The sequence below is a fragment of the Calliphora vicina genome, chromosome 1, assembly GCF_958450345.1.
Source record: "Calliphora vicina chromosome 1, idCalVici1.1, whole genome shotgun sequence".
Lineage (NCBI taxonomy): Eukaryota > Metazoa > Arthropoda > Insecta > Diptera > Calliphoridae > Calliphora > Calliphora vicina.
The window spans coordinates 170,151,984-170,177,637 of NC_088780.1; the positions used below are offsets into that span (position 1 = coordinate 170,151,984).

General features: G+C 28.9%; 1 protein-coding gene across 12 annotated transcripts in view; it reads left to right on the plus strand.

Annotated features, from left to right (window-relative positions):
* Positions 1–25,654, plus strand: part of jus (julius seizure) — a 50,651-nt gene that overhangs the window by 14,343 nt on the left and 10,654 nt on the right. For 5 of the 12 annotated variants that reach the window (XM_065498169.1, XM_065498173.1, XM_065498175.1 and 2 more), the window contains exons 2-6: positions 18,361–19,737; positions 21,873–22,025; positions 24,664–24,804; positions 25,242–25,356; positions 25,435–25,622. In XM_065498169.1, the coding sequence (XP_065354241.1) occupies positions 18,486–19,737; positions 21,873–22,025; positions 24,664–24,804; positions 25,242–25,356; positions 25,435–25,622 (1,849 nt within the window). In that variant the 5' untranslated portion in view covers positions 18,361–18,485. Of the gene's footprint in view, positions 1–18,360; positions 19,738–21,872; positions 22,026–24,663; positions 24,805–25,241; positions 25,357–25,434; positions 25,632–25,654 lie in introns of all 12 variants that reach the window. The other 7 variants (XM_065498168.1, XM_065498170.1, XM_065498171.1 and 4 more) reach the window with 4 other exon arrangements.

The following is a 25,654-nucleotide window of genomic DNA, read 5'->3' on the forward strand; positions in this document are numbered from 1 at the left end:
CCTATTTAAGTTATTCACAATTGGTTACTTTCAGAGTTGTAACTAAATGCCAACTAACTAATACATTGAAAAAAACAGCTGATTGATTTCATTTTAATACATCCATACAAAAAGAAAAGCAGCTAGAGATGTGTTTTTTTTTTTTTTTGTCAACAACTTTCTATTGAAAAACTTAGTTTTACATGCCCTTATTTTAATTGATTACATACAAACTATAACTATAAATTTTGTATGGACATTTTAGAGAATAAAACTAGTTTTTTTAGTTTTAAAGTAGATCTACTTTCTACTTTTATAAGCGGCACAAGCGGCACACGAACATGTCAGCTGATTTTGACAACTTGTAATAAATTCAGGCCTTGAAAGTGACTCGCAAAATTTAGAAGCTCAGCTTTAACATTAAAATGAGATCTGCATTTATGCTGCTGAAATGCCAAAAATAGTTTTTATGAGTATAATCGTAGAATGTAAAACATATTTTCTTCTTTTATTAGTTTAATTTGCAAATTAGTTTCTGATGGCTGTTCTGAGTTTATTGGGTCATAATTACCCTACATTTTTTAGCTTTTTAAAGTTTGCGGGTTAGAGGGTTAAAACAAGATTTTGATTATTTACACAATTTTTCACAAAATTTTAAATAAGTTCCACTTCAACTATAAGTGAACGTGTTATTTCTGTTTCTTCTTTAATCAAAAATAAATTAAGAAATCTCATGTAATCAAATCATTTAAATTGTATTCTCTTCTTGAAATATATCGCACTCGTTCAACAATACTGTATCAACTCAAAATTTAAAAATTTTCAGTAGAGGGAAAAAACGGTTTGTGGTTACATTTTAAGAGAATTTTTAAAATCCGAATACATCATAGTAAGCAAATTCCATTTGAAAATATATTTACATTGTTTTTCTTTAAAATGTTTGCAATTTTTTCAAAATAAATCTATTTTTTGAGTTAATAAAATTTTTCTGAAACTTCTCGATATTTTGTTTGTATTATTTTATCAACAAAACAGTATTAACTCAAAAAAAACCAAATTTAAATAAAAAAAATTGATTATTTTTAACTTGAATAAAGGCTCAATTCAAAATAATATTTTTTTTTATGAAAATATACGATGTATTTGTATTTAATTTTTTGTTTTAACTCAAAATAATATCTTTTTGTTGATACAAAGGTAGTACTAATCATAGAGAATAGACATAGAGCGGAAACTCTCCTGTCAAAGACCTAATTCAGTTGTCAGAAACCTAAGTGGTGAGAATGTATTAGTAGAAAAAACTATGTGAAAACAAAAACAACACTCGTATTTGTGATTATTTTGAGTAATTTTTTTGTTTGAGTTTTTTCCTAGTTTCCGCTCTATGTTTCTCACGAAAATGGTCTCAAATGTGGTTTTCGAGATGAAAGAGTAATACGGAATAATTTTTACAGTAGATAGATATTGATTGATGTTGTTAGTTGATTTCTTGCAAAAAGTGAAATTTTAAAAATTTTCAGTTAATACAGTATTGTTGAACAAGTACGATATGTAATTTTATAAAATACAACTAACTCCTTTCTTTTGATTTAAAATTCTGTGTAATTTGTAGTCAAAAATATTGAACAAATTTAAGTTATGTTAAATAAATTTTTAAAAGACTGAATGATTTTTAATAAAAAAAAGTATTTAAGCTTTATTTATACCTTGATTCATAAATTGTCAAAAAAAAACCGGTTATTCAAACCGGTTTTGATTTACGCTTTTTCGAAATATTCGAAAACCGTGTTTTTGTATATGTCGAATATTTTATCACTCCAACATCACTTGGCAACATCGACAACATACATACATATTCCTTTATAAAAACGGGGCCAACCTAATGTATGGGCATGTAATATGTAAACTCGTAAAATTTGTTTCATTTACTAAATTCGCTAGTTAAGTTTGTGTTTCCTAGACAATTTTTTGTCGAACCTTATTCGAGGACATACTACATACATAATACATAATGCCTAAAAAAATACATAATGCCAAAAACAAATTGGTTGCCACACACCAAAGTCCCGTTACCATCGAACAAGCACCGCAACAACAATGCTCGTAGTTGGGAAATATGAAACCACATCGTGTGAAATGAATAAATCATAATAATAAGAAGAAGACGAAGAAAAAAGCCCCCAGTGAAAAAGGGTACGAAGTCTGGAAGAAACGTAGTGGAATGGGTTGACATTTAAACGTGCAAATAATTTAGCCATTATGAGTGAGTGAGTAACTAAGTAAGTAAGTACGTATCCAAACATGCCATAATTCTGAGCTAATGTTACCATTTATTTTCTTTTATTCTGTCCAACTCTTGACACACCAATTACTCCAGCATTGGCCTTCAATTAATTTGGGTTTTATGCTGAATAAATTCTCCTTTAACAGCTTTTGGGTGTTGTTTCATTAGAACATCTCGTATAAGAGTTTGAAATATGTATGTTCGTATGTCGATTGCAATTAAATGGTTGGAAGAAATTGTAAAATAAAATAATAAATTTAATATTAAATCACATTAAACATGCAACAAAACAAAAAGAAAGCAATAAATTTGGACATATTAACAAAGAAATGAAATTAAACAAAAGAAAAAATTATTTCTATACTTATGTACATACATATATGCATTTTAGCTGCAGTAATTATTTGTTTAAATTCAACAATTTACATCCGACCGCCCTCTAGAGAACCCATAATGTTCGACTTAAGTTCGCAGAGCTACGAATATTAAATGTTTTACTAAAACTTAAGTCACCTTAAGCAAATATACGATCAAATAAGCGTAAGATGTAAGCTGCACAGAGTGCACTTTTAATGAAAACTTAGGTTTCTAATAAAAATCAATAGTCGAGCATCTTAGAAAGCCTTATTGATCGTCCATTTACTTGACAAAGTATTCACTAGGGTGATCGGCCCGGTTTTTAATAACCGGTTATAACCGGTTTTTTTTGGTTAAGTCAGTTTCGTTTTTTTTTTTTGAAAAGCTCATATTTCGAATATCGAAGAAACCGGGTTTTTCTCCTAGAATAAGCGGTTTTTTCTAAAAGTGTGTTTTTTATGAGTTTTAGTGTATTAAAATCTTTAAAAAATATTCAAAATCCAAAAAACTTTAAAAAAAATACTTCAACTATTTTAGAACACTTTTTATATTTAGAAAAATATCACAAGCGATCTATATTGTTACGTTTTAACCTTTTCAAAACGTTGGTTTATTTCCTTTAAATAAACCGGTTACTTTTGATTGCAAATAAAAGCCGTTTAGTAGTTTGAAAATTGTAACAACTCTTTATTTATTCAAATGTACAACAACAACAGAATTAAATAGTCACTCAATGTTTTTTATACACGTTTGTAAATTCTCAGAAATACAGACACAATTTATAATGTATACGAATTCACTTGAAAAATACAGCACACTTTAAGGCACTCAGTTGATGTTTATTCGAATAGCGTCTCTGATAAACTGACTCACGACTGCAACCTCTGCCACTATTTATAATACTGCATTACCATCTAGAAAGCTCTATTTCTACAATGTTCTTTAACTGAATATTCGAATTCGAATATACGGTCGCAGCAAACAGCGTTGCCAACTTACGATCAATGGTCAACTGAAAGCTTTTATTTAATAATGCCCACAGATATGTTACAGTTTGCTATTACATACAGCACTGTTATTTGAAAGCATTATGCTACTTTTAAATCAGCCCTTAAAATCGTTATATTTGAATTCAAGTACGATTTCGTAACAATATTATATATTTTTTCCATGTTTTTTAAACCTAACGTAGTTGTTGACTTTTGAAAATAAAATAAAAGTCGTAAAATATCAAACACTCACTTTAGAAAAAACTCAATTTTAATTTCAAAATTTGTCAAATTTGACCCGAATATCTTAAGAAAACAACAGCTTTAGTATTTACAAGGGGAATCCCAGTTTTTATAATGTTCAGCAAGTATGATGAAAAGATACGTAACAAACATTTAAGATTTTGGCTCCAGGTCAAATTTGACCTAATGACCTTAAGTGCAAAAAATGTTATAGATATTTTTATGGCAGATTTGTGTTTCTAAAACGTAGTTTTTGATATTTGAAATTAAATAAAATTCATAAAATATCAAAAATATCAACCACTCACTTTTAGAAAAAATTCAATTTTAATATCAAAATGGGTCGAATTTGACCCGAAGACCTTGTGAACGTTAAAAGAAGTAATCAAAATTTGAATTAAAAAGTATTTAAGCGTTTTAAAAAGGCTTATTTTTTATCTTATTTCTAGGCGTTTTAAACCGGTTTATATTAAATTGCAATTTTTCGAAGAAACCGAAAACCGGTTTCTAAAAAATGTATTCACATAAAAATAAACTGTATTTTTGATGTCCAGATATAGTTTTTTTAAAAACACATTCTTTGGACATGTAGTGGGTGTAATTAGTATTTTTCTTTTATATTTTTTTATTAAAACATTTAGTTTTCTTATATATATTTATGTATGTTTTATAGTATATACTTTGGTTTCATACTTGCATATATTTTTCGACGCCCCCTAAATTAGAGAAATAAATAAAACGCAAACTTGGTGTAACTTTCGTGTAAATACAATAAATAAATATTTGCCATTCTTTGACTTCAGCTATTGTACTTACATCCATACATACATATTTACAATTCTAAAAATATGCATATTTTATGAATCATACGAAAATTTTCCAATTCGTAAAACAATTTAAATATTCCGGATTGCGTGTTTTGTTGGCAATTTATAGACGCTTGTATTGTAATAAATTAAAAAAAATAAAAAATAAATAAAAATATTTTATTAAAATCTATATATGTATAGTTTTGACAATTTCTATTCTTTTGCCAATCTACTGTCTCTGCGACTGCATTTAATAAAATAAAGAAAATACATACTGAGATCCACATACATTAGGGTGGCTCCAACAATATGAGAGTGTTCCTAATCAATTATTTCTCTAGCCGTTGTACAGTGAGCCAAAATTCAGTGAGTCCTTCATTTTAAAATATTTTATTATATGGGGTGAATGAATTAAAAATTTCGGATTTTTTTAAATTTGTAGCCTTTATTTTGAAACATTTGGGCAATATAAATTTATTCAATGTATTGACCATTGTTAGCTATGACTTTTTTTCAACTTTCTTTCAACATATGTTTGGATTTTGAGCCAAAAGTAATGCTCATCTTTTGAGGCCAATAACACAGTGCAGCAGTTTTTTTTTTTTGTTAAAACTTTTTCCCTAAAAATAGCTTTTTCGTGCACTTTTTTTGAAAAAAATATAGGAAAAAAAATTCTTTTTTTTCACTATTTTTAGAATAACTTCCAGGGACTCCTACTTTTTCAATAACAATATTTAGCACCGTAGTTAGCTACGGTAAAGCTGAATAATTCTTGTGAACATATCAATGCATTCTGAACGTGTCTAGTCACTCTAAATAGCACATAAAAATAACTTTGTACCTTAACAATTTTCGTTTTTACTATTTTTTGACGCTAAACCAAAATTTTGTTTTCCTATATTTCCATAGGACATAATAGAATTGCCCGTTGGTCGAAATTCGATCACTTTTAAAACGCTTTTTACCACTTTTATGGAAAGAATTTTGAAACAAATTTTTATATTGTGCATATCTTGGAAACAGAAATTTGTAAACCATATGTGTTTTTTCAATATTGGTGGACAATAACATACTTAACCCTCCGTTACTCGCAACTGATCTGGTTGATACAGGCAAACATTTTTTTATTGTAAATTTTTTTAAACATCCTAAATTTTAAGCAATTTTTTGATAAAATAATATTATTATTGCAATTTTATTTGTATTACTCTTTTAAATATATTGCATTTAATATTGTTTTTATGTTTTCGAAATAAAAAGTGAAGAGATTATTTTCAAACGCGCCTTTTTTATTATTATCAATTTGATACATTGCGAGTAGTCTCGATTGAAAATGATTGCGACTAACGGAGGGTTAAAAGTGTATCACAAAAAATCGCGTTGCCTATTTATAAGAAGAAGATGCATGAATATAATACAAACAGTTTATTGATTGTTTGATTCACTGTTTTAATTGAAAGTAAAACAAAAACTTGTAGAAACTTTTAAGTCTTTTTACTAGATTTTACTTTATAACTTACTTACGTATTGGGTGAGATCCCAAAAGGATAACAACTGAAAAAGGATCACACTGCACATGTGTATATTATCTACAGGATTATATTTTAAAATGCCGAATAATGTTTACATCACCAATCAATAAATAAAGCAAAAAAGACAAACAAAATACTATGAGATTCATAAGTACATCTGGGTTAACACATACTATATATGTATATCTACATATGTATATACCTAAATATATATGTACATATGTATGTATATACCCAGTTGGCCATATCTTCAAGATATCCTCAATGATAGGTGGACGACAATGTGTATTACTCGACGACATATTTTTTATTTTTTTTTTAAACAAACACAAACTGCGAAGCGTTTTGCTTGTCTGCAGATACACCCAGAGTCTCTGGCGGGAATCGAACCCGCAACCCTCAGATTAATAGCCCAGCACACTATCGACTACTATGTGGGACAAATGGTGGACGACTAAAAGAGTGACAATGACATTCTCACAATAACCATGAAAAGGTCGACTAAATGTTGACAGAAGACCACATTCAAGACAATTTCGTTTATCTTGTGGTTCACATTTAAAATTTAAAATAATTAAAAAGCGATGATGTTTCCGAAATACAAATGGAGCAAAATTTTAAAAACGAATTAGATTATTCAATCAATATTGAAAAAGAAAAGCCTTAACATTTAAAATCAAATGCTGAAAGTCGTTTTAAGCGGGAATTAGCTTTATTTGAAGCAAGTAGCAATCGGAGAAAAAATTTAAATTGTCTTTATAATGCTTTATTAACGATAAAGCCACCACCTGTTTAAAGCGAAAGAGTTTTTTCGGTGTCTGGAAACTTTGCCACTAAAATAAGAAATTGTCAAATGACTTACTGAATGAATTTTGAAAACTCAATTTAAAAAAAAAAAAATAGTTATATGACGAACATATAAAATTATTTATATGAAATAATAGCTGTATTCACAATATAGAGTACTTTCTATAGCAAAGTAGCAAAAGAGCAGCTTAGAAGAAACCAAAAGCAAAATACATTAGAACTACTTTTTTACTTATTTACACTTTTTAAACTATATGATGTAATTTTTGTTTTGGAAATGAATTAAATTTAATTTTAAAATATATTCTATAACAAAATATAATAAAAAATATGTATAACAGAAAAATTAAAAGAATGAAGCTAAAAACTGCATTACAAATGCAATTATATTATTGATCGACAGTGAATTACAAATACATTTACAATTTATAAAATTTTAATTTTATAAATTTCATGAATGAAAGGTAATTAATATCGCTAATATTTAATTTTATAGTAACAAATGATCTCCAAATATTTTATCCAACATTTTTTTTGTTTTATATTAGTAGAATAGAATTGAATTGTAATGCATTGTTTTTAATTTTCTTTTAATAAAATTAAACAATTTTGTAAAATAATATTCTTTTTTACTTATTTTTCTAGTTGAAAAGAAGTTCCCGGGAATTCCCGGAAATGAAATTTTTCATTCCCGTTTCCTGGGAAATAAAATTATCCGGGAAACCCCAAACCCTATTCACAGTGTTAGATATATGACAATATTCAACACATTGTCGCTCATCTTGTCATCAAATGTGTTTGATATAAGACATGTCTTACATAAATCGTCAATGACAATGCCGTCTTCGACGATTTGGCCAACTGGGTAAACTCGAACACTTGTAAATGTAAATATACACTGACACATGAATATTTACTTCATACATATGTACTATGTATGTATTTACTGCATATAAACATATCGTCGCTGCACCTATCAAAAGAGCAACAATATCTTTTCAACTCTGTTTTAAAATACAATCTGTTCTGAAATACAATTGGAAGCGATGTAAATAGGAAATCAATGGCTCTCTGATGGTCCAATAAAAAAGAATAAACATAGCTCTTTTTGTTGGCGCAGGAACGATATGTATGTATGTACATAGGTACATATGTTGTGTGCTGTTTGCCAGGGATACGAGCCTCAACTTTAAAACATTTTATTCTCACTTTGAGGGCACACAATTTGTCAGCATGCACAGACATACATGCAAAAAAATAAACCCAAAGTTTCGAAAGAATTAATTGCTTAATTCACCTTTTGAAGTACTACACAGAAAAAAGTTTCAACATAAATAGTATGATTTGATTCCATCGATTTTCAATTCATAACATTTATAAATAATTTCATAAATTGCATGATTTTGTTCATATTTTTTGTTTAAAAATAAAGCCTAGGAGGCTTAAAAAAAATATTTAAATTTTCATTTATCTTATGTACATAGTATGTATGTATATATATTTTTATGTTGTTTAAAAATGTTTGAAATTTTACTTGGAGGATTTTTTTATTTTTTTAAGATTATCAGCAACAAAATGAGAAAATATGAATGAAATGTTTAAATCTTAATGGATTTTTAATGATATTTTTTACGTTTCAGATTTTGTTGATTAATCTTGAATGATTGATCAATATAGGGCCATTATACAAACATATTTTAACAAAATCATTATGCAGTGCAATTTTGTAATGCAATTTATTATAAAACTAGTTGACCGCCCGGCTTCGCCCGGTAGCATTTACTAATGTTTGTTCTTCAAGTTTCTCTGTTCTTATTTATTTGCAAATAAAATATCTAAATTTATACTGCATACTTTAGGGAGCTTTTTTATTACAGTTGACGATCCAAAAAAAAAAATTCCCCGTTTTATCCGGAAGTTTTGAATTTTTTTCTTTACAAACCATCTCCTGAAAATTTCGAATCGAATAAAAAAAAAATCAGCCAAATCGCTCCAGCCGTTCTCAAGTGATGCCATTACATACATGGATCATTTCATTTTTATATTTATAGATTTATAAAATATCAACGAATTTATGTAAAAGCAGCAAACATTTTCGTCATGTACAATTTTGTAATATTTATGAACATATGTATGTATTCTTATTCTGAATGAAAATACTTTGCGAACAAAAAGTCACGTTCGATTAATAATATTTATTAAAAAAATTCATTCCAATTATGAATTTATTTTGTTCTAATTTGTATAGATTTATTCATTATAGGTACATACAAACTCATTGCTTGAGATTCAATTCTGGGTCTTGAATCCTAATGCTTTCAATATACATATGTATTAGTATAGTTACTTTATTAAATTTAGTTTTAGTTCGATATATTTCTTACAAATTGTATTATCATAATGTTCAATTGAATTAAATTATATTATGAATGAATCCTTCACCATTTCCAAAGTTATATAATTTGTCATGTCTGTCCGCTTGTGTGCTCCAAAAAAATTTAATTGCGAATTTTCACCTTAAAAAATCGAACATTTAATTGTGAAATTTCATGAGTTCAGGTCGGTTTTATAAAATTAAATTTTGTATACAGAAACGCATTACTGTATATTTGGTTACATACAGTCCTTACATTACCAATATACTCCATCTGATGGAGCTGTAAAAATCGTTTTTTAGAGCATAATGTAACAAAGTAATGTAGCAAAAGTGGTGTAAGTTGAATATACCACTAAATAAATATGTATTTTGGGGTTACACCACTTTTGCACTCATAGATAGCATCAAATATAATAAATTATTAATTTTCTGAGGGGGTCCATTACAATTTCAGAGTACATACTTACAACTAATTTGTATAACATTTTATAAAGATTGCGGCATAATCAATTATTTTTGAATTAAGATTTTAGTGAATTGAATTAATTATTTCAATGCTCTGTCTGGTGCATACCTATTTTTATACAGACATGTAGTAGTGCAATGAGATGAAATAAAAATAGTTACTTAGGTCCTTTCGAACCGAAACATTGTGGGCTTAAATATAAATACTAATATGTATGTGTGAAAATATACATATATGGGGCATTTCATGTCAAGTGAAGCAACTTTTGAAATCGATGTCTTCCGATCGGGATGAAATTTGCACCAAGGTTAGCTCTATTGGATAGTAACTCAGATACAATTTTTCAACAACATCGGTCGAGAACTCTCTGAGTTATAGGGGGTAAAATTTTGACAATTTGGTCAAACAGGGGTTTTTTCTTATCCATGTAACTTATTACCTATTGTTCTTAGCAAAATGTGTCCCAAATAGTATAGATAGCTATTTCTTCGATCTTTCGAAAAAAAATATTTAAAAAAAAAAATAAAAAATTTTTAATATTTTTTTTCCGAAATCAAAAACTTTTTTGACTTTTTTTTAAAATACGTTATTTTTTTTTTTTTTTTTTTTTTCTTAAAATAAAGTTTAGATATTTTCCTTGAACACCTACTTGGTCGCTTAGTGGGATGCGAGTGGGATATCTATCAAAATAAATATTTTGTAACTCAAAACATAAAATTTTTGACTTTTTTTGCAAAATCAAAAACTTTGTTGACTTTTTTTTTTCAAAATGGACCCTTTTTTAATCTTTTTTTTTAGGTCAAACAAAAGCTTAGATATTATCCTTGAAGACCCTTTTGGTCGCTTAGTGGGATGCGAGTGGGATATCTATCAAAATAAATATTTTTTAACTCAAGACTTACAATTTTTGACTTTTTTTTTTGCAAATACGATTTTTTTTCCAAATGAGCCCTTTTTTTAAAATTTTTTTTGTAGTCAAAAGAAAGCTTAGGTCCATTCCTTTAAGATATTTTTAGTCCCTTAGTGGGATGCGAGTGGGATATCTATCAAAATAAATATTTTGTAACGCAAGACATACAATTTTTTAATTTTTTTTTGCAAAATCAAAATTTTTTTCCAATATGGGCCCTTTTTTAATTTTTTTTTTGCTCAAAAGAAAGCCTAGGCCCATTCCTTTAAGATATTTTTAGTTCCTTAGTGGGATGCGAGTGGGATATCTATCAAAATAAATATTTTGTAACAATTTTTTAATTTTTTTTGCAAAATCGAAATTTTTTTCCAATATGGGACTTTTTTTAAAAATTTTTTTTTTGCTCAAAAGAAAGCTTAGGTCTTTTCCTTTAAGACCTATTTTGTCACTTAGGAAGATGTGAGTAGGATATCTATTAAAATAAAAATGTTGTAACTCAAGACATTCAATTATTGACTTTTTTTTTGCAAATTCGAATTTTTTTTCAAAATGGGCCCTTTTTTAAAAATTTTTTTTTAGTCAAAAGAAAGCTTAGGTCCATTCCTTTAAGATATTTTAGGTCCCTTAGTGGGATACGAGTGGGATATCTATCAAAATAAATATTTTGTAACTCAAGATATACAATTTTTAATTTTTTGGCAAAATCAAAAACTTTTTTGACTTTTTTTTAAAATGGGCCCTTTTTGTAATTTTTTTTTTGCTATAAAGAAAGCTTAGGCCTATTCCTTTAAGATGGTTTTGATCGCTTAGTGGGATGCGAGTGGGATATATATCAAAATAAATGTTTTGTAACTCAAGACATACAATTTTTGTGTTAAAACATTTATTTTGATAGATATCCCACTCGCATCCCACTAAGGAACTAAAAATATCTTAAAGGAATGGACCTAGGCTTTCTTTTGAGCAAAAAAAAAAATTAAAAAAGGGCCCATATTGGAAAAAAATTTTGATTTTGCAAAAAAAAATTAAAAAATTGTATGTCTTGCGTTACAAAATATTTATTTTGATAGATATCCCACTCGCATCCCACTAAGGGACTAAAAATATCTTAAAGGAATGGACCTAAGCTTTCTTTTGACTACAAAAAAAAATTTAAAAAAAGGGCCCATTTGGAAAAAAAATCGTATTTGCAAAAAAAAAAGTCAAAAATTGTAAGTCTTGAGTTAAAAAATATTTATTTTGATAGATATCCCACTCGCATCCCACTAAGCGACCAAAAGGGTCTTCAAGGATAATATCTAAGCTTTTGTTTGACCTAAAAAAAAAGATTAAAAAAGGGTCCATTTTGAAAAAAAAAAGTCAACAAAGTTTTTGATTTTGCAAAAAAAGTCAAAAATTTTATGTTTTGAGTTACAAAATATTTATTTTGATAGATATCCCACTCGCATCCCACTAAGCGACCAAGTAGGTGTTCAAGGAAAATATCTAAACTTTATTTTAAGAAAAAAAAAAAAAAATGACGTATTTTAAAAAAAAGTCAAAAAAGTTTTTGATTTCGGAAAAAAAATATTAAAATTTTTTTATTTTTTTTTTTTAATATTTTTTTTCGAAAGATCGAAGAAATAGATATCTATACTATTTGGGACACATTTTGCTAAGAACAATAGGTAATAAGTTACATGGATAAGAAAAAACCCCTGTTTGACCAAATTGTCAAAATTTTACCCCCTATAACTCAGAGAGTTCTCGACCGATGTTGTTGAAAAATTGTGTCTGAGTTACTATCCAATAGAGCTAACCTTGGTGCAAATTTCATCCCGATCGGAAGACATCGATTCCAAAAGTTGGTTCACTTGACATGAAATGCCCCATATGTATACAATACATGTACGTATGTATGTATATCAGTATGCACTCTAGTGGATGTATGTGTAAATGAAACCTATTGGAACTGGGCCAACAAAATTAACACACAAAAAAAGGAAAAAGGGAAATGTACAAGCATGAAGAAAATTGTATCTTAACATCACATCACATTAAATGTAAAAATAAAGTTATTCTAAACGCGGTGTGTTGGAGTGTAAATACATACATAAGTACATCACACTGTTATTAGGGGTTCTTAAATGTTTTTCCATGTCTCCCTTTTGAGAGTCAACCTTGAAGAATTTGGATCACTTTGTAGTTCATTTCAGTTGCATAATAACAAAGTAACTAACATTCATGTAAAACCATCTTCATTTTCTGGAGACTGCCCTGCCCCGCAATGTATGTAATGGGGTACGCGGCCTTTTAGAGGTTCATATAATCATTTCAGGGAGACGCAAAGAACTCAGGAAAACCCTACTACTAATTTGTTTTCCAATTTTTATTTTACAAACAATATTTTCTTATTCCACAACTTTGACTTATAATATCTATAATATCTTCTAATTAATAATTTACTTCGAAATCTGTTTGTTGTCTGTGGATGAAATACCTGATATATGTATGTAAATTCTACATGTTAAAATAACAAAACACATATGAGGGTTGTTTTTGTTTCACATCGATTTTTAAGAACTGAGTTAGGTCATTGACATATGTTTATTTCTCTATGGAAATTATAATATTAAGAAAACACAAATTGAATTGACAAAATATTCCGAATTTCAATTTGTTTTTCTCAATATTAACTTGCTTTTCTGTATTACAATAAAATGGGTCAAGGGTCTCAGTTTTGTGAGAATTATATAGACTCAATTAAGGAAAAAAAATTAAATTTTATCAAAATCGTCCACGCCCACTGCCCATACAATCCAAATCTATTTTTTCGCATAAAATTTTCACTATAGCAAAAGTCTTGAAATTTGGTACATACATGGTTTCAATAAAATTGGACACGCCCACCGACCATGATATCCATATATACATAGATAAGAATTTTTTGATATTTCGTTTATCATTCGACAAAAATTTTTAAGTTTTCATTCTGTTCTGAATTGCCTGAAAATATATGTATATAAATAAATTTTTAGCTTAACACCTATGCATAGACTTTACGTAATTTTCAAAAAAAAAAAAAAAAAAAATTTCTTAAAATTATAAGTGCGCATTTCATCTTTAAACATTTCTCTACAAAACTGCATCATTTGATTTTTGAAATTGAGTGGTTTTTGACACAAAAATTCCTCTGTGGGCCGTACAGCTAAAGCTTGTGAGAACCCCTGTATTAAACAAAGTCTAAGTTTAAGGACTCGTGTCTTATATGCACTACCATAGTATAATAAATAAAAGGATTTTCTCAAGTAGTGGTACATACATATGTATGTATGTACATATATACAATATATATGTATATGTATGTACTCTTAGATGTACATATGTATATTAAGTATGTGTGAATAAATAGCTGTGGTTTTATTCAACATTATACTGAAATAGAATTCAGCAAATAAATGACTTTAGATTAGTCCTTTTAAAACACCTATGCATGTGTTTATTTACATACATTTGGATATGTTATGTTGACCCAACAAACATTTAGTTTTGATATTTGTTTTAGTTTAATGGATTTTTTATTAGTTTAAAATAAAATTTCTTCACCAATATAATCATTCGAATCAACCTCTAATATAAAAATGATGCAAGCGATCACCTAAATCGAGCAAAGTAAAGTCATTACAATTTCATACTACCTTTTTCCGAAATAAGCGTAGTCACTTCAAAATGGTTTGGAACATAATCGTGATGTACGCGAAGACAGAGTTATAAATTTGAATTTAGGAGACATACATTTGTTAACCGATTTAATTTAGTTTACTATTGCCAATTATATAGTAAATTACGTATTAGGAATCTCGAAAATATTAAAAGTATCTACAATTAATATTGTTTAAATGAAATCAAAAATGAAGATTTAACGATTTTTCTGAAAATGTATGCATTTGAGAATTATAACACGTTCCACCAATTTTATTGTGAAAGATGTAAAAATATTACATCAAAAATAACAACAATACATATTATGAAAAGGATTTTTAAAAAATTCACGTTATTTCTATAAATTTTGAAAGTGTTCATACTTCGTTTGCATATCGGGCACATTATCGATACGTAGCTCAAACGAAGTATATTTACGTCATTTTTGATTTTGTTTACTTATATACTTTTTAATTTTATACGATGGAACGTCGATTTTCTGCAAAAAATTTGCGAAAATTTAATCAAGTTTTCACTGATGTGAACATTTCCTGGGATTTAAACATATACACTAGGGTTCCTACGCGGGAAAAATTTCCCGGGAATATATTTTTGTTAATTTTCGGGAAATGTTTGTCGGGAATTTTCGGGAATTTCTTCATAAGTTTTCTTCTAAAAGTTACAATATTCAGATACGTTTCGATGACCAAATTTGTTGCTAATAGAATTATTCTATTATATCCATAGATTTTTTCGGTTCTACCAAAAGATAGTCAGTTGTCAAAGAAATATTACTGTTGAAATAACCGAATTTTTTTCACTCAACTCAATCCACAGCAGAAAATTTTGGTTATTATGAATGAATGAATCAAATTTAAAGCTTATGCTTTTAAACGAATTATTAAGATTCCTAACATTACAACATTTAGGGATATTCAATAAATATTATTTATATTTAGAGAATATAATAACAATAATAGTGGTTCAAATTTGTTTATCTACAATCAGATTTGAAAAAAATCTCTAACTACGCATATTTTATAGATTTAATATAGCAATTTTTAAGTTTTTTAATTAAACAAAGAATTGATTGATTTTATTCTGATTAAAACTACGACTGTGACAATACTGATCAAACTATTAAATTAGAAACCCTTTTAAAAGCTGGACCAACAACCAAATATAGTTATTTTATACTTCTTTTAAAACCCAGGTAAAATACAAGTCAATTTATCAGAAAATTTTTTTCTGGTTTTTGGTTTAATTTAGTGTTAAAAATTCCCGGGAATGAAACGATTTTTTAATTTCCTCCCGGGAAAGAAAAATGTCCGGGAAATTAGGACCCCTAATTTACACAGAAAAAACAGATTCGTGATGGCAACCGAATTTGTTGCCAATCGAATGATTTTATATTACTGACCGAATTTTAAAGTTGTGGGTACAAAATTTTAGAAGGGGTAACAAAAGATTTCTTGCTTCAATCGAAATTCTTCTTTATCAACTGGTTTTCTGTTGATAGAACCAATCGAATCATTCAATTGGCAATAAATTCGGTTACTATCACAAATCTGTTTTCTCTGTGTACATTTAGCTTGAATATAATATCGTCCCCTCAATAAAACAATAGTGCATAATTTTTTTGCCATTTCGAAATAATTGAGTTTAAAATTTGTGTGTTAGTAGACATCTAGAACAAAAGTAATATTTCAATTGATTTTTTGACCCACTTTGTGTAAGTAGAATTTCACCAAATTTTTACCACATATAGAATCAGTTACGTAGATTCTGATTATGCAATAAATATGTTTATACACTATTGTTTTATAAGGGGACGATATTTAGAATCAAAATAATATCAACATTTAACACAATTATTTGCGTTTCAAACTTTATAATGGCAGCGAAAAAAAGCTAACCTATTGCTTGATATTTACCAAAAATCCATAATTTGAAATGTTGTATCTGTACATAACCTATAATTTTTCAAGTAGAATCCAATACTTGTACTTTCTCATGTTCGTTTTATGACCTTCCATGTCAATATTAACATTTTGTTCTAAAATGCATTTTATAAATACACACACTCGTACATACATACATATGTATGTATATGGAAAGTATGAATGAAAAACAATAGTATTTATTGTTATTATTATTTCATATATTGCAGTAATATTTAAGATATTGCATTCATAGTAAAAATAATAAATTTGTTTCGTTATTTCTTTTCCGTTATTCTTTGTACTCCTTCTGCTTCTTCTTTACATTGTACCAGTATTGCCAACAAATAATAAAAAGTCTTTAACAAAAGAAACAATTAAAATGCAAAATAATACATAAATTCAAAAGAAACGATTTATCACCATCTATGGAAGTAGGTTTTTTCTATGTTGCATTGTAATTTGAAGAGGCACTTTTGATGGCTCATTTGATTCCAACAAAAGGTTAAACAATATGACCGGTATTGGGAAATATTCATGTTGAAACGAGAATACAAATAATTAATCTTATATGTATGTACATGTGTACATTAGACAGACTCACAGAAAAAAGTGTTTTATTTGTATCCGCTCAAAATTAACCTTGGTTTGTTTTATGTTTTCCAAATTATTTTGGGTCTAGTAAAATTTGTATTTTTTTCCGATATGAGAGAATCATCATAAGCGGTATGATTCCAACGGAATATAAGTCATTTTCAAGCTTGTTTGTTTAATGGTACCAAAAAGTCTATCCATGTACAAATTTGATAGAATTGTACCTCAAATTTTTAAAATAATAAGTTGAAAATGTACAAAATAACAAGAATTTAATATAAAATTAAAGTCTGTACATACTTTTTAATATATTTTTTAGTCATTACATTAAAGTAATAAACTTTCCTCATTACTGACAGCTCATTAAGTTTACCATCTTTTGTATGTACATTTAAAATAAAATTGCTTCTTTGCCCAACCCCCCATTCCTAGCGACAGAAACAAAAAAAAAAGGAAACTGATGTCATTTGCAATTTGACACTTAAAGCCTCCTTGTAATTTTGGTGTCATTTATTTGCTCACTTTGAAAATTACGTTTCTTCCATGAATTAAGTTTCTCACGTTTCTTTGCCACTTCAATGTTTCGTATTGAATTTTGTTTTAAATTACATATATATGGTTGGTGAGTAGTCTGTCTGCCATTGACTTTTAATTAGGTGTTAATTATTCACGAATATCTGCTTCAATGCAGTAACTTTATTAGTTTTGGTTAAAAATTCCACCAATGTTATCTGAAATTTGACTTAAAATAAAAATTGCATACATAAAAAATTTATGAATTCGTTCGTATTTGCCGGAATTCGCCACTGCCACCACCTGGTATAAACTCGCCTTAGACTTAGGTTATTCGAATCCTCGGATCTTAAAATCCAGTCCCATTTGGCATCCCTAATTTCTCAGTATAAATATTGTCAAATCAGTATAAATTTTTTTGAATCTTAACTTGTGTTTAAAGAGATTTCTTTTCTATTTGAGATCCAATCAGCGTGTTTGTTAAGTAAATATATTTACGTGTAGTTAGTAAATACATATGTACGAATAAGTTAAACGGATATGTTTACAAATTCAGCCAGCAAATCCATTAGCAAAACGTTTATTGTTGTAATTTTCAAGCCTAATGTACGGATTTCCTTCGTGAAATAGAGTTTGCCATCTAAAAGTACTCTTAGTATTAATGTACATACACACAAATAAATAAATATTGACTGTAATTTATCTTAAATATTTTAAGATTAATAACTAAAAATGATAAATCGGTAAAAAAACATTTCATTTTTCAAAATCAATAAGAAACAGTTAAGGTAAATGATTAAGTAAATATTAGATAGGACATGATACTCCGATTTTTGCATTGAAAACTAATAATTTAATTTGTTGTGATATCTTTCTCAGGAACCCCATTTGCTACTACCTTCAAGCTGAGGAGACATTATTTTACAGTGTGTAAATTAAAAAATATTAAAATAATACGCGTTGAAAAGCAACAGAATGGATGAGGAACACGACGACGAAAGAATATGAAATTAAATGGGGCTTTAAAGCCCCGCCAAGGAGCCTCCAGACAAGGAAGCTCCCCTGGTGTTGTCCAAAGAAAGTATCGCGTCAAGCGATATTATAAGGTGAATGAAAATGTAGTTAAAGGTCTGCCACTCAGTGAATGTGGTGTGAATAATAAAAATTTAATTGAAACCATAAATAATAGTAATAATATTTGTATAAATAATCAGCAGCAGCAGCAGCTCCAGCAGCAAACAGCACCATTAATACGCACACAACAGCAGCAAAAACAGAAATGTGGTGAACAATTTAGTAGCAGCAGCAGCAGCAATAGCTTAAGTAGTAGTAATTTGTCTACTTCTATAAAATACAAGAAACAAAATAAATCAACAACACCAAATACTACGCAGAATAGAGTTTCTTCAGTTGCAAAAACAAGGCCCTGTTGTATCGATTTGAAAAGTCGTGCGGACAAAGACAAAATTTCACAAACAACAACAGCAGCAGCAGAGGCTGTGGCAGCAATAGCAAAAAATAACGAAAAGAAAACAAACACTGAAATTGATTTGAAGCAAATAGCAGTCAACAACATCACAACACGTCAAACTAAGAAAACGAAAGTAAACAAAGAGAATAAGAGTCACACGAATAATAACAGTAAGGACGAAAAGAAAACAAAACAAGTTGAAGTCGTTAAAACGACATCAAATACTTCAAAATATCTCGTAACGGTTAATAAGAGCCACAATAAACACAACAACAGCAGCAGCATCAGCAATATCAATATCAGCAGTGGTGGTGGCCACATTTATTTTAAGGAGGTCAACAAGTTCTTATTATTAATTCCGAAATTTTATGAAAATCTCAATTTGACAGTCTTAATTTCGCGGTTATTTATCCAGTTAAAATTGTTGCTTTTCTTAATGTTCTCGCACGCTATAAAACATTTGACCGGAAATCCATTCGTTCATTGGAGTGGTGGCGGATGTAGTGGTACTAATTGTGTTCGTGGGGACACTGCTATAGATTGTCGTAGCTTCGGTCTGGTTGGTTATAAATTAGCGAAAATCATGCGTGCCTCACAATCGTTAGAGAGTTCGTTTGAACGCATTTGTTTTAAAAATGTGAACAAACCACGTTTACCCCCCTCAATTGCCTTATGTATGATGGTATACGCGGCAGCTGCCATTTTGCTGCCTCAGCCAGTAGTCGGCGATGAAGGTGAACCTTTCTTTCCAATCAATGGCTTAGAAACCACAACTCCCGAATTTGGTAAGTAGAAGGAAATATAAATTAAATATTCATTAATTCGTTTTACAATACTACTTAAATATGGTATTTAATTAAAGAACTTAATGAAAAAAGTTAATACAAAAAAAAAACATGATACCAAATAATAGACTTTTAAATTTGTTATACAAATACATATGTTTATTAATATAAAATATTATATGTAATAATATATGTAAGCCCAATTTATCAATGTAGTTTAGGTATTTCATGTGGACTAACTAATGTTTTAAAAGCATACACTACAGCAGGCAACCGACCACAATATGCTAAAATTAAAATAAACACGTTTATACGAAAATGATTATTTTGACGTCATCACAGCTACACGACCACCGTTTCCGCTGTAGCCTACTTAATCTAATATCTATTACGTTCCTTCCATGAATTAAGTTTCTCACGTTTCTTTGCCACTTTAATGTTTTGTATTGAATTTTGTTTTAAATTACATATGGTAGATGTGTAGTCTGTCTGCCATTGACTTTCAATTAGGTGTTAATTATTCTTTAGGTGTTAATTATTCTTTTATTAGGTTTAGTTGATGTGTATCAATGTATCTATTATTGCACTAGGCAACCGACCACAATCTGCAAAAATTAAAATAAACACGTTTATACGAAAACGATTATTTTGACATATTCACAGCTACATGACCACCGCCGTGGTGCACCGTTTCCGTTGTAGCCTACTAAATCTAATATCTATTTTTCTAGGTGCCAATGAACCGTATTTATGTATCGAAACGTCAAATTTCAATGTCAGCTGGTTACAATGTGTTGCCGTTTTCATTATAATCAAGTAGCTGACTACAAGGCGACGACAGCAATTTTAGTTGGGTAGCTGTGTAGTCTGCATTAGTCAATGTGTTTAAAGCATTTTACTTGAACCTTTTCATACAATCGCCAACATTTATTTAGTAAATGCTAAGAATTGTTCTGGACTTATTCACAATGTGTTGTTAAATTTCAATAATTTCGATTTGTGAAATTTGTGAAGAAATGATTTTTGTTTGTTTTCACTTAATTTAGTTGATAATCCAAGTAAAAATCTAAATATTTATTTGCACAATGTTTGAAGAACAGTTTTATAAATTGTATGTATGTACATACATATAATTTGAATATAACGCCATAAAAAGCAGAACACACATTCTTACAATATAGTACATACATATGTATATATGTATGTATGTATGTACATTAGACATGCCCTTAAGATATCGAAAAAAGTACCATTATTTAAACAATTTTACAACTTTCAATCGATTTCCGGATTCCGGTTAGATTGATAGTTAATTTAACCGATTGCACTTAAATTTTGCAGTATGTAGTTAGTTTTAGCTACCAATGAACAAAATAATAACGTCCATCCAAATCAAATCAATTTTTTTAAGGACCTGTCTAATGTAGTACATATTTATGTATTTGTGTTTCTTTTAACATCACAAACTAAAATAAGAAAAAGAGGGCATTGTAATTTCAGTGGGGTTCTTTTATGCTTAAAACATTTATTTCGCCTTGAAAAGTGGTCCTTTATAGAAGAGCGTAGTTTTTCCTTTGTTAATTTTCCATTTGACATGTCGTTCTAGAATTAACGTCATAAATATTCTTGTTTTTCTGAGTGGTTGTGTTCTTAATGAACAGAAAGAAGCAAATGAAATGCAGATTTCTATTAATAGACTCTAGCATGGTTCCATAGTAATAAGGCAATTGTAATTCAGGTGTAAAATATTTTTGTTTCCCAATTAATGTTTTTATAGCAAAACTAATTGTCTTTGTTTGCTTCAAAAAACCTTATTTTGTTCATAATTCTTATTAAAACTATATAAAAACCAAGAAACCAAAAGCTTCCCTTTATTTTGTCTTTTGAACACAAAACTAATTTTTGAAGTTTCCTTAGTAGCAACAACACACGTACGTGGGCTTTGTTTTTTTTTTGTTAAATTTTTTTTTTTTAATTTTAACGCTATGAAGGGTTGCAACAATGCGTATGATTATTATTAATAAAAAGTAAGAAATAAATATTAATCATACGTTATCGTGTATCACACAAATAGTTTAACTAAATACAAATACGAGTAGTTTGTAAGTAAATTTTCATAAATATTTTTCTTGTAGATTATGCCAGTCGTGGTCAGAAAAAGTTCGGGGATAAATGCGATAATACTTTAGAATGTGGTTTCCCTGGCTCCATCTGTGATCCGAAGAAAAAATCATGTCAGTGTACAGAAGATTTGCCGGTAACTAATCACATTGATAAATGTGGCAAAGGTAAGTTAAGACACTTTAAGACTCTCCAACTAATCTAACCACATTTTAAAACAAGAACAACAGCAACACCAAAATATTATTCCACTTTAAATTACATTAATGTCGGAGCAGTTGTCGAAACAACTTCTCCAATTCATGAGGCGAAAATAATATGTAAGGGCTACAAATATGTGGACTACATCTTTCATTTAGAGACATTATTACAACTTGCCGTTATAGTTAAAGTTACATACCTTTAAGGGTACCTTTTTCTATTGCTTAAAGTTATCTTTAACTATAACGGCAAGTTGTAATAATGACAATTAAAATCTTATTAACTGAAACTTCAATTGTAAATTTATTGTTTTTTTATAAACCGATACTTTTTGATGTCCGTCTGTCCACGTAAACTTTGTACGCAAAGTACTGGTCGCAGTTTTAAAGATATTTCCATCAAATTTGATACATACATTTTTTTCTGCTCAAGGATGGAGCCTATTGCAACTGGCTGAAATCGGTCTATTATTTCACCTAGCCCCTATTCAAATGTTGGACTTTATCGCCAATAACTGTTTAATTTGAACGGAAGTCATGTCACGAAATTTTATGATGATCCGTTCATAATTAATCATAGCTCCCATATAAGATCCGCTTTTGAAAATCATTCACGAAAATAAATTATTGAATTTAAAAATAAAAAGGTTTTTGCTCATGTACTCAGTTAATTTGTTAGATATTTAATATTTTCTCGTTTGAAAACAAATTCTCCATCGCGACTAATCCAACAGAGGAATATTATGTTCAGTGATCCACTATTTGGATTATTTTCAAACGAGAATTTCAGCATTGTCTTGTTAGGGGCATATTTCCCTCAGCGTAAGGATACATGGATACATAACATCGTTTAAAATGGATCTGTATCGGATTCCAGTCATAATATCTTTTATTAAATGAATTGGACACATACCAGCCCCACACCACAATATTGTCAACACCAAATCTGACTGTATTATTTGATATATTGTATTCGAGCAGTACGTTTTTCATCTTTTCACTAGCTATATCGCTTCATAGACATGTTAAGACATGACATGTTCTAATTCATATGATTGTTACTTTTCGAATGTAATGTTATGCAGATGTCGTCAATAAGTTCCCCCCGAGTTAACATTAATTGCTGCTTAAAACTGCAGAGTGTGTTTCTTGTTTGAGTGAATGTGTTATATTAGGATGGTTCCAAAAAAATATTTGTGGACTTTCTCATAGAAAATACATATGAATTCAAGTTATACATAGATGGCTACTGATTTTTTAAACAATTTTTAAATGCGTTTTTCTTTAGTCAATTTGAAATATTTGCCCTTGATATAAATTGTGAACCAATACCCTCCTAATGCACATATTATGACGGCGCCATCACTTGTGGCTTACTTTTATTCTCATTTCATTACAACGTTTTTTCTTTTTCTTCTTAAACATATGTATGTAGCTTAAGTGCCTTGTTATTTAACATGTTTCATTGTTGGAATTTAATCTAGGCCAAGATTTTGTACAATCTTAAAAGTTGGCTTTACAAAAAGTGAATAAACTAGAATAGAAATTTCGAAGCATTTAACATAAATGCTAATAAATGCTTTTGAAATATTTATATGTACATGTAATTAACTAGCTAAAGATAAATGTTATTCGGGGTTGTCATAGAATCCAGTCATTGTCGGTAACGGTTTGGAAAACGACAAAACAAAGTACATTCGTCTCGTGAAATCCAAAGTTAACGGTTTTATATTCGATCTTGAATTTAATTCTAATGTTCGGTTTGGAAAACCACAAAAAGAATTTAATTTTAGGTCGAATATAAAACCGATTACTTTCGATTTCACGAGACTTATGTCGTTTTCAAACCCGATTCCGACAATCGGGTAAAAATTCTAATTAGGAATGTATTTGAATTAAAGAAAACTTGAATGATTCAACAAGAAATTAATGAAGTTTAAAGTACTAAGGTATTAAGCCTATGAATCAATTCGTGCTGAATGCTTTAATGGAATTGTTAAGAGAATATATTTAATTTGATTTTGATAATTCCTTGCATAATTGGTTTTTCTATAATACATAAGGCATAGAGTAATACAAATAGAGCCGAAACGTCGCCGTCAAAAACTCATGCGATGAGAAAGTAGTAGAAAAAACTGTAAGAAAATAAAAAAACAATACCGTGAATTTGTTTGATTATGTTTACGATTTTCCGCTCAATGCAAAAGGTAAAATTTATATTTGTATGAAATTTCTTTAAGACAAAATGATGCATAACTAAATAATTATTTAGATTTGTATAAAAGAGCTAAATTTGTAGGTAGATGCCCGAATAAATGTATGTATGTAAAATAGAGTAAAATCTAAGTTATTTTTTCTCACGTCAATACAAAATCTAAATATTTGTCAGAAACCTTTGCAGAATAATACAAATTGTATTACGATTTTAAAGAATACAGAATATTGTCGTCTGAAATATACCTTTAATAATTTTAACACAAAACCTAAAATACACACATATGTACACCGCACACAAATATTAATAATTTATGTATGTACTATATTGTTTTGTATGAATCATTTAATAATTTATTTATTTCTTTACTTTTATTTATAAAATCCACAGAGGCCGCGGTAAATGAATCCTGTTTCTTTAATGAACAATGTGAAGTGAAGTACTTTCAGACAGAATGTCGAGATCAACGGTGTGTGTGTCGTTTTGACATGACACCCGCTTGGTTGAAAGATGGCTCTGTTGAGTGCAAAGGTAAATTGTTTAAAAACGTTTACACACTGACAGCTCAACTACACAAATTTATATTTATTTATTTATGTGTTATTTATTGTGTGACATTGTAAAAACAAAAAAACAAAACAAACGTTGCTTTCAGTGAATGATCTGGACATCTGTCACTGTTAATTCATATACATATTTATACGAATATATACATATGTATGAATATACACATACATTCATACATGTATAAAATTGTATTAAAAAAAAATATTCGTGTTATGTATGTATTTAATACTGAGTGAATCTAGGGAAGGGAAAATGTAAGATTTCATATGTAAAAGGAAATAAAAATAAAAAAAAATGTTTGTACTAAAATTTTCCCTTCCAAAAATGCGATTTATTTGGCAACATACTTGTATTTGCAATTTGCTATTTACGCACAACAATTACTTTTCGTCTATTTAAAGGGCGTGGCGATAAAAGAGGACCCGAAACGTATATAGATCCGGCAATGATTGGCGTCCTGATTGGTATGGCATTAATGTTTATCATTATATGTGTGGTATTAAGATTGTTTAGTCAGTATGTATCAGAAAATATTAATTACATATGTATTTTTCCACCATGCTGTATGTTTATTCATAAATACTCTGTTTGCAGGGCACGTTGGCGCGAAAACCGAACAATTTTTAATACACCAAATCCGCGTTTAATGAATGTCTCGCTGTTGCGCGAAAGTAAACTGTTACATGGACAAGAAAGACGTGGATCCCGAATGTCAGTAAGAGCTCCATCCCGTCAACCAAGTATGGCGTCTTTGCGTCCGCATTCGCCTAATCCGTCGTTAGGTAAGACAGGTTCGTATTCATGCACCCTTATT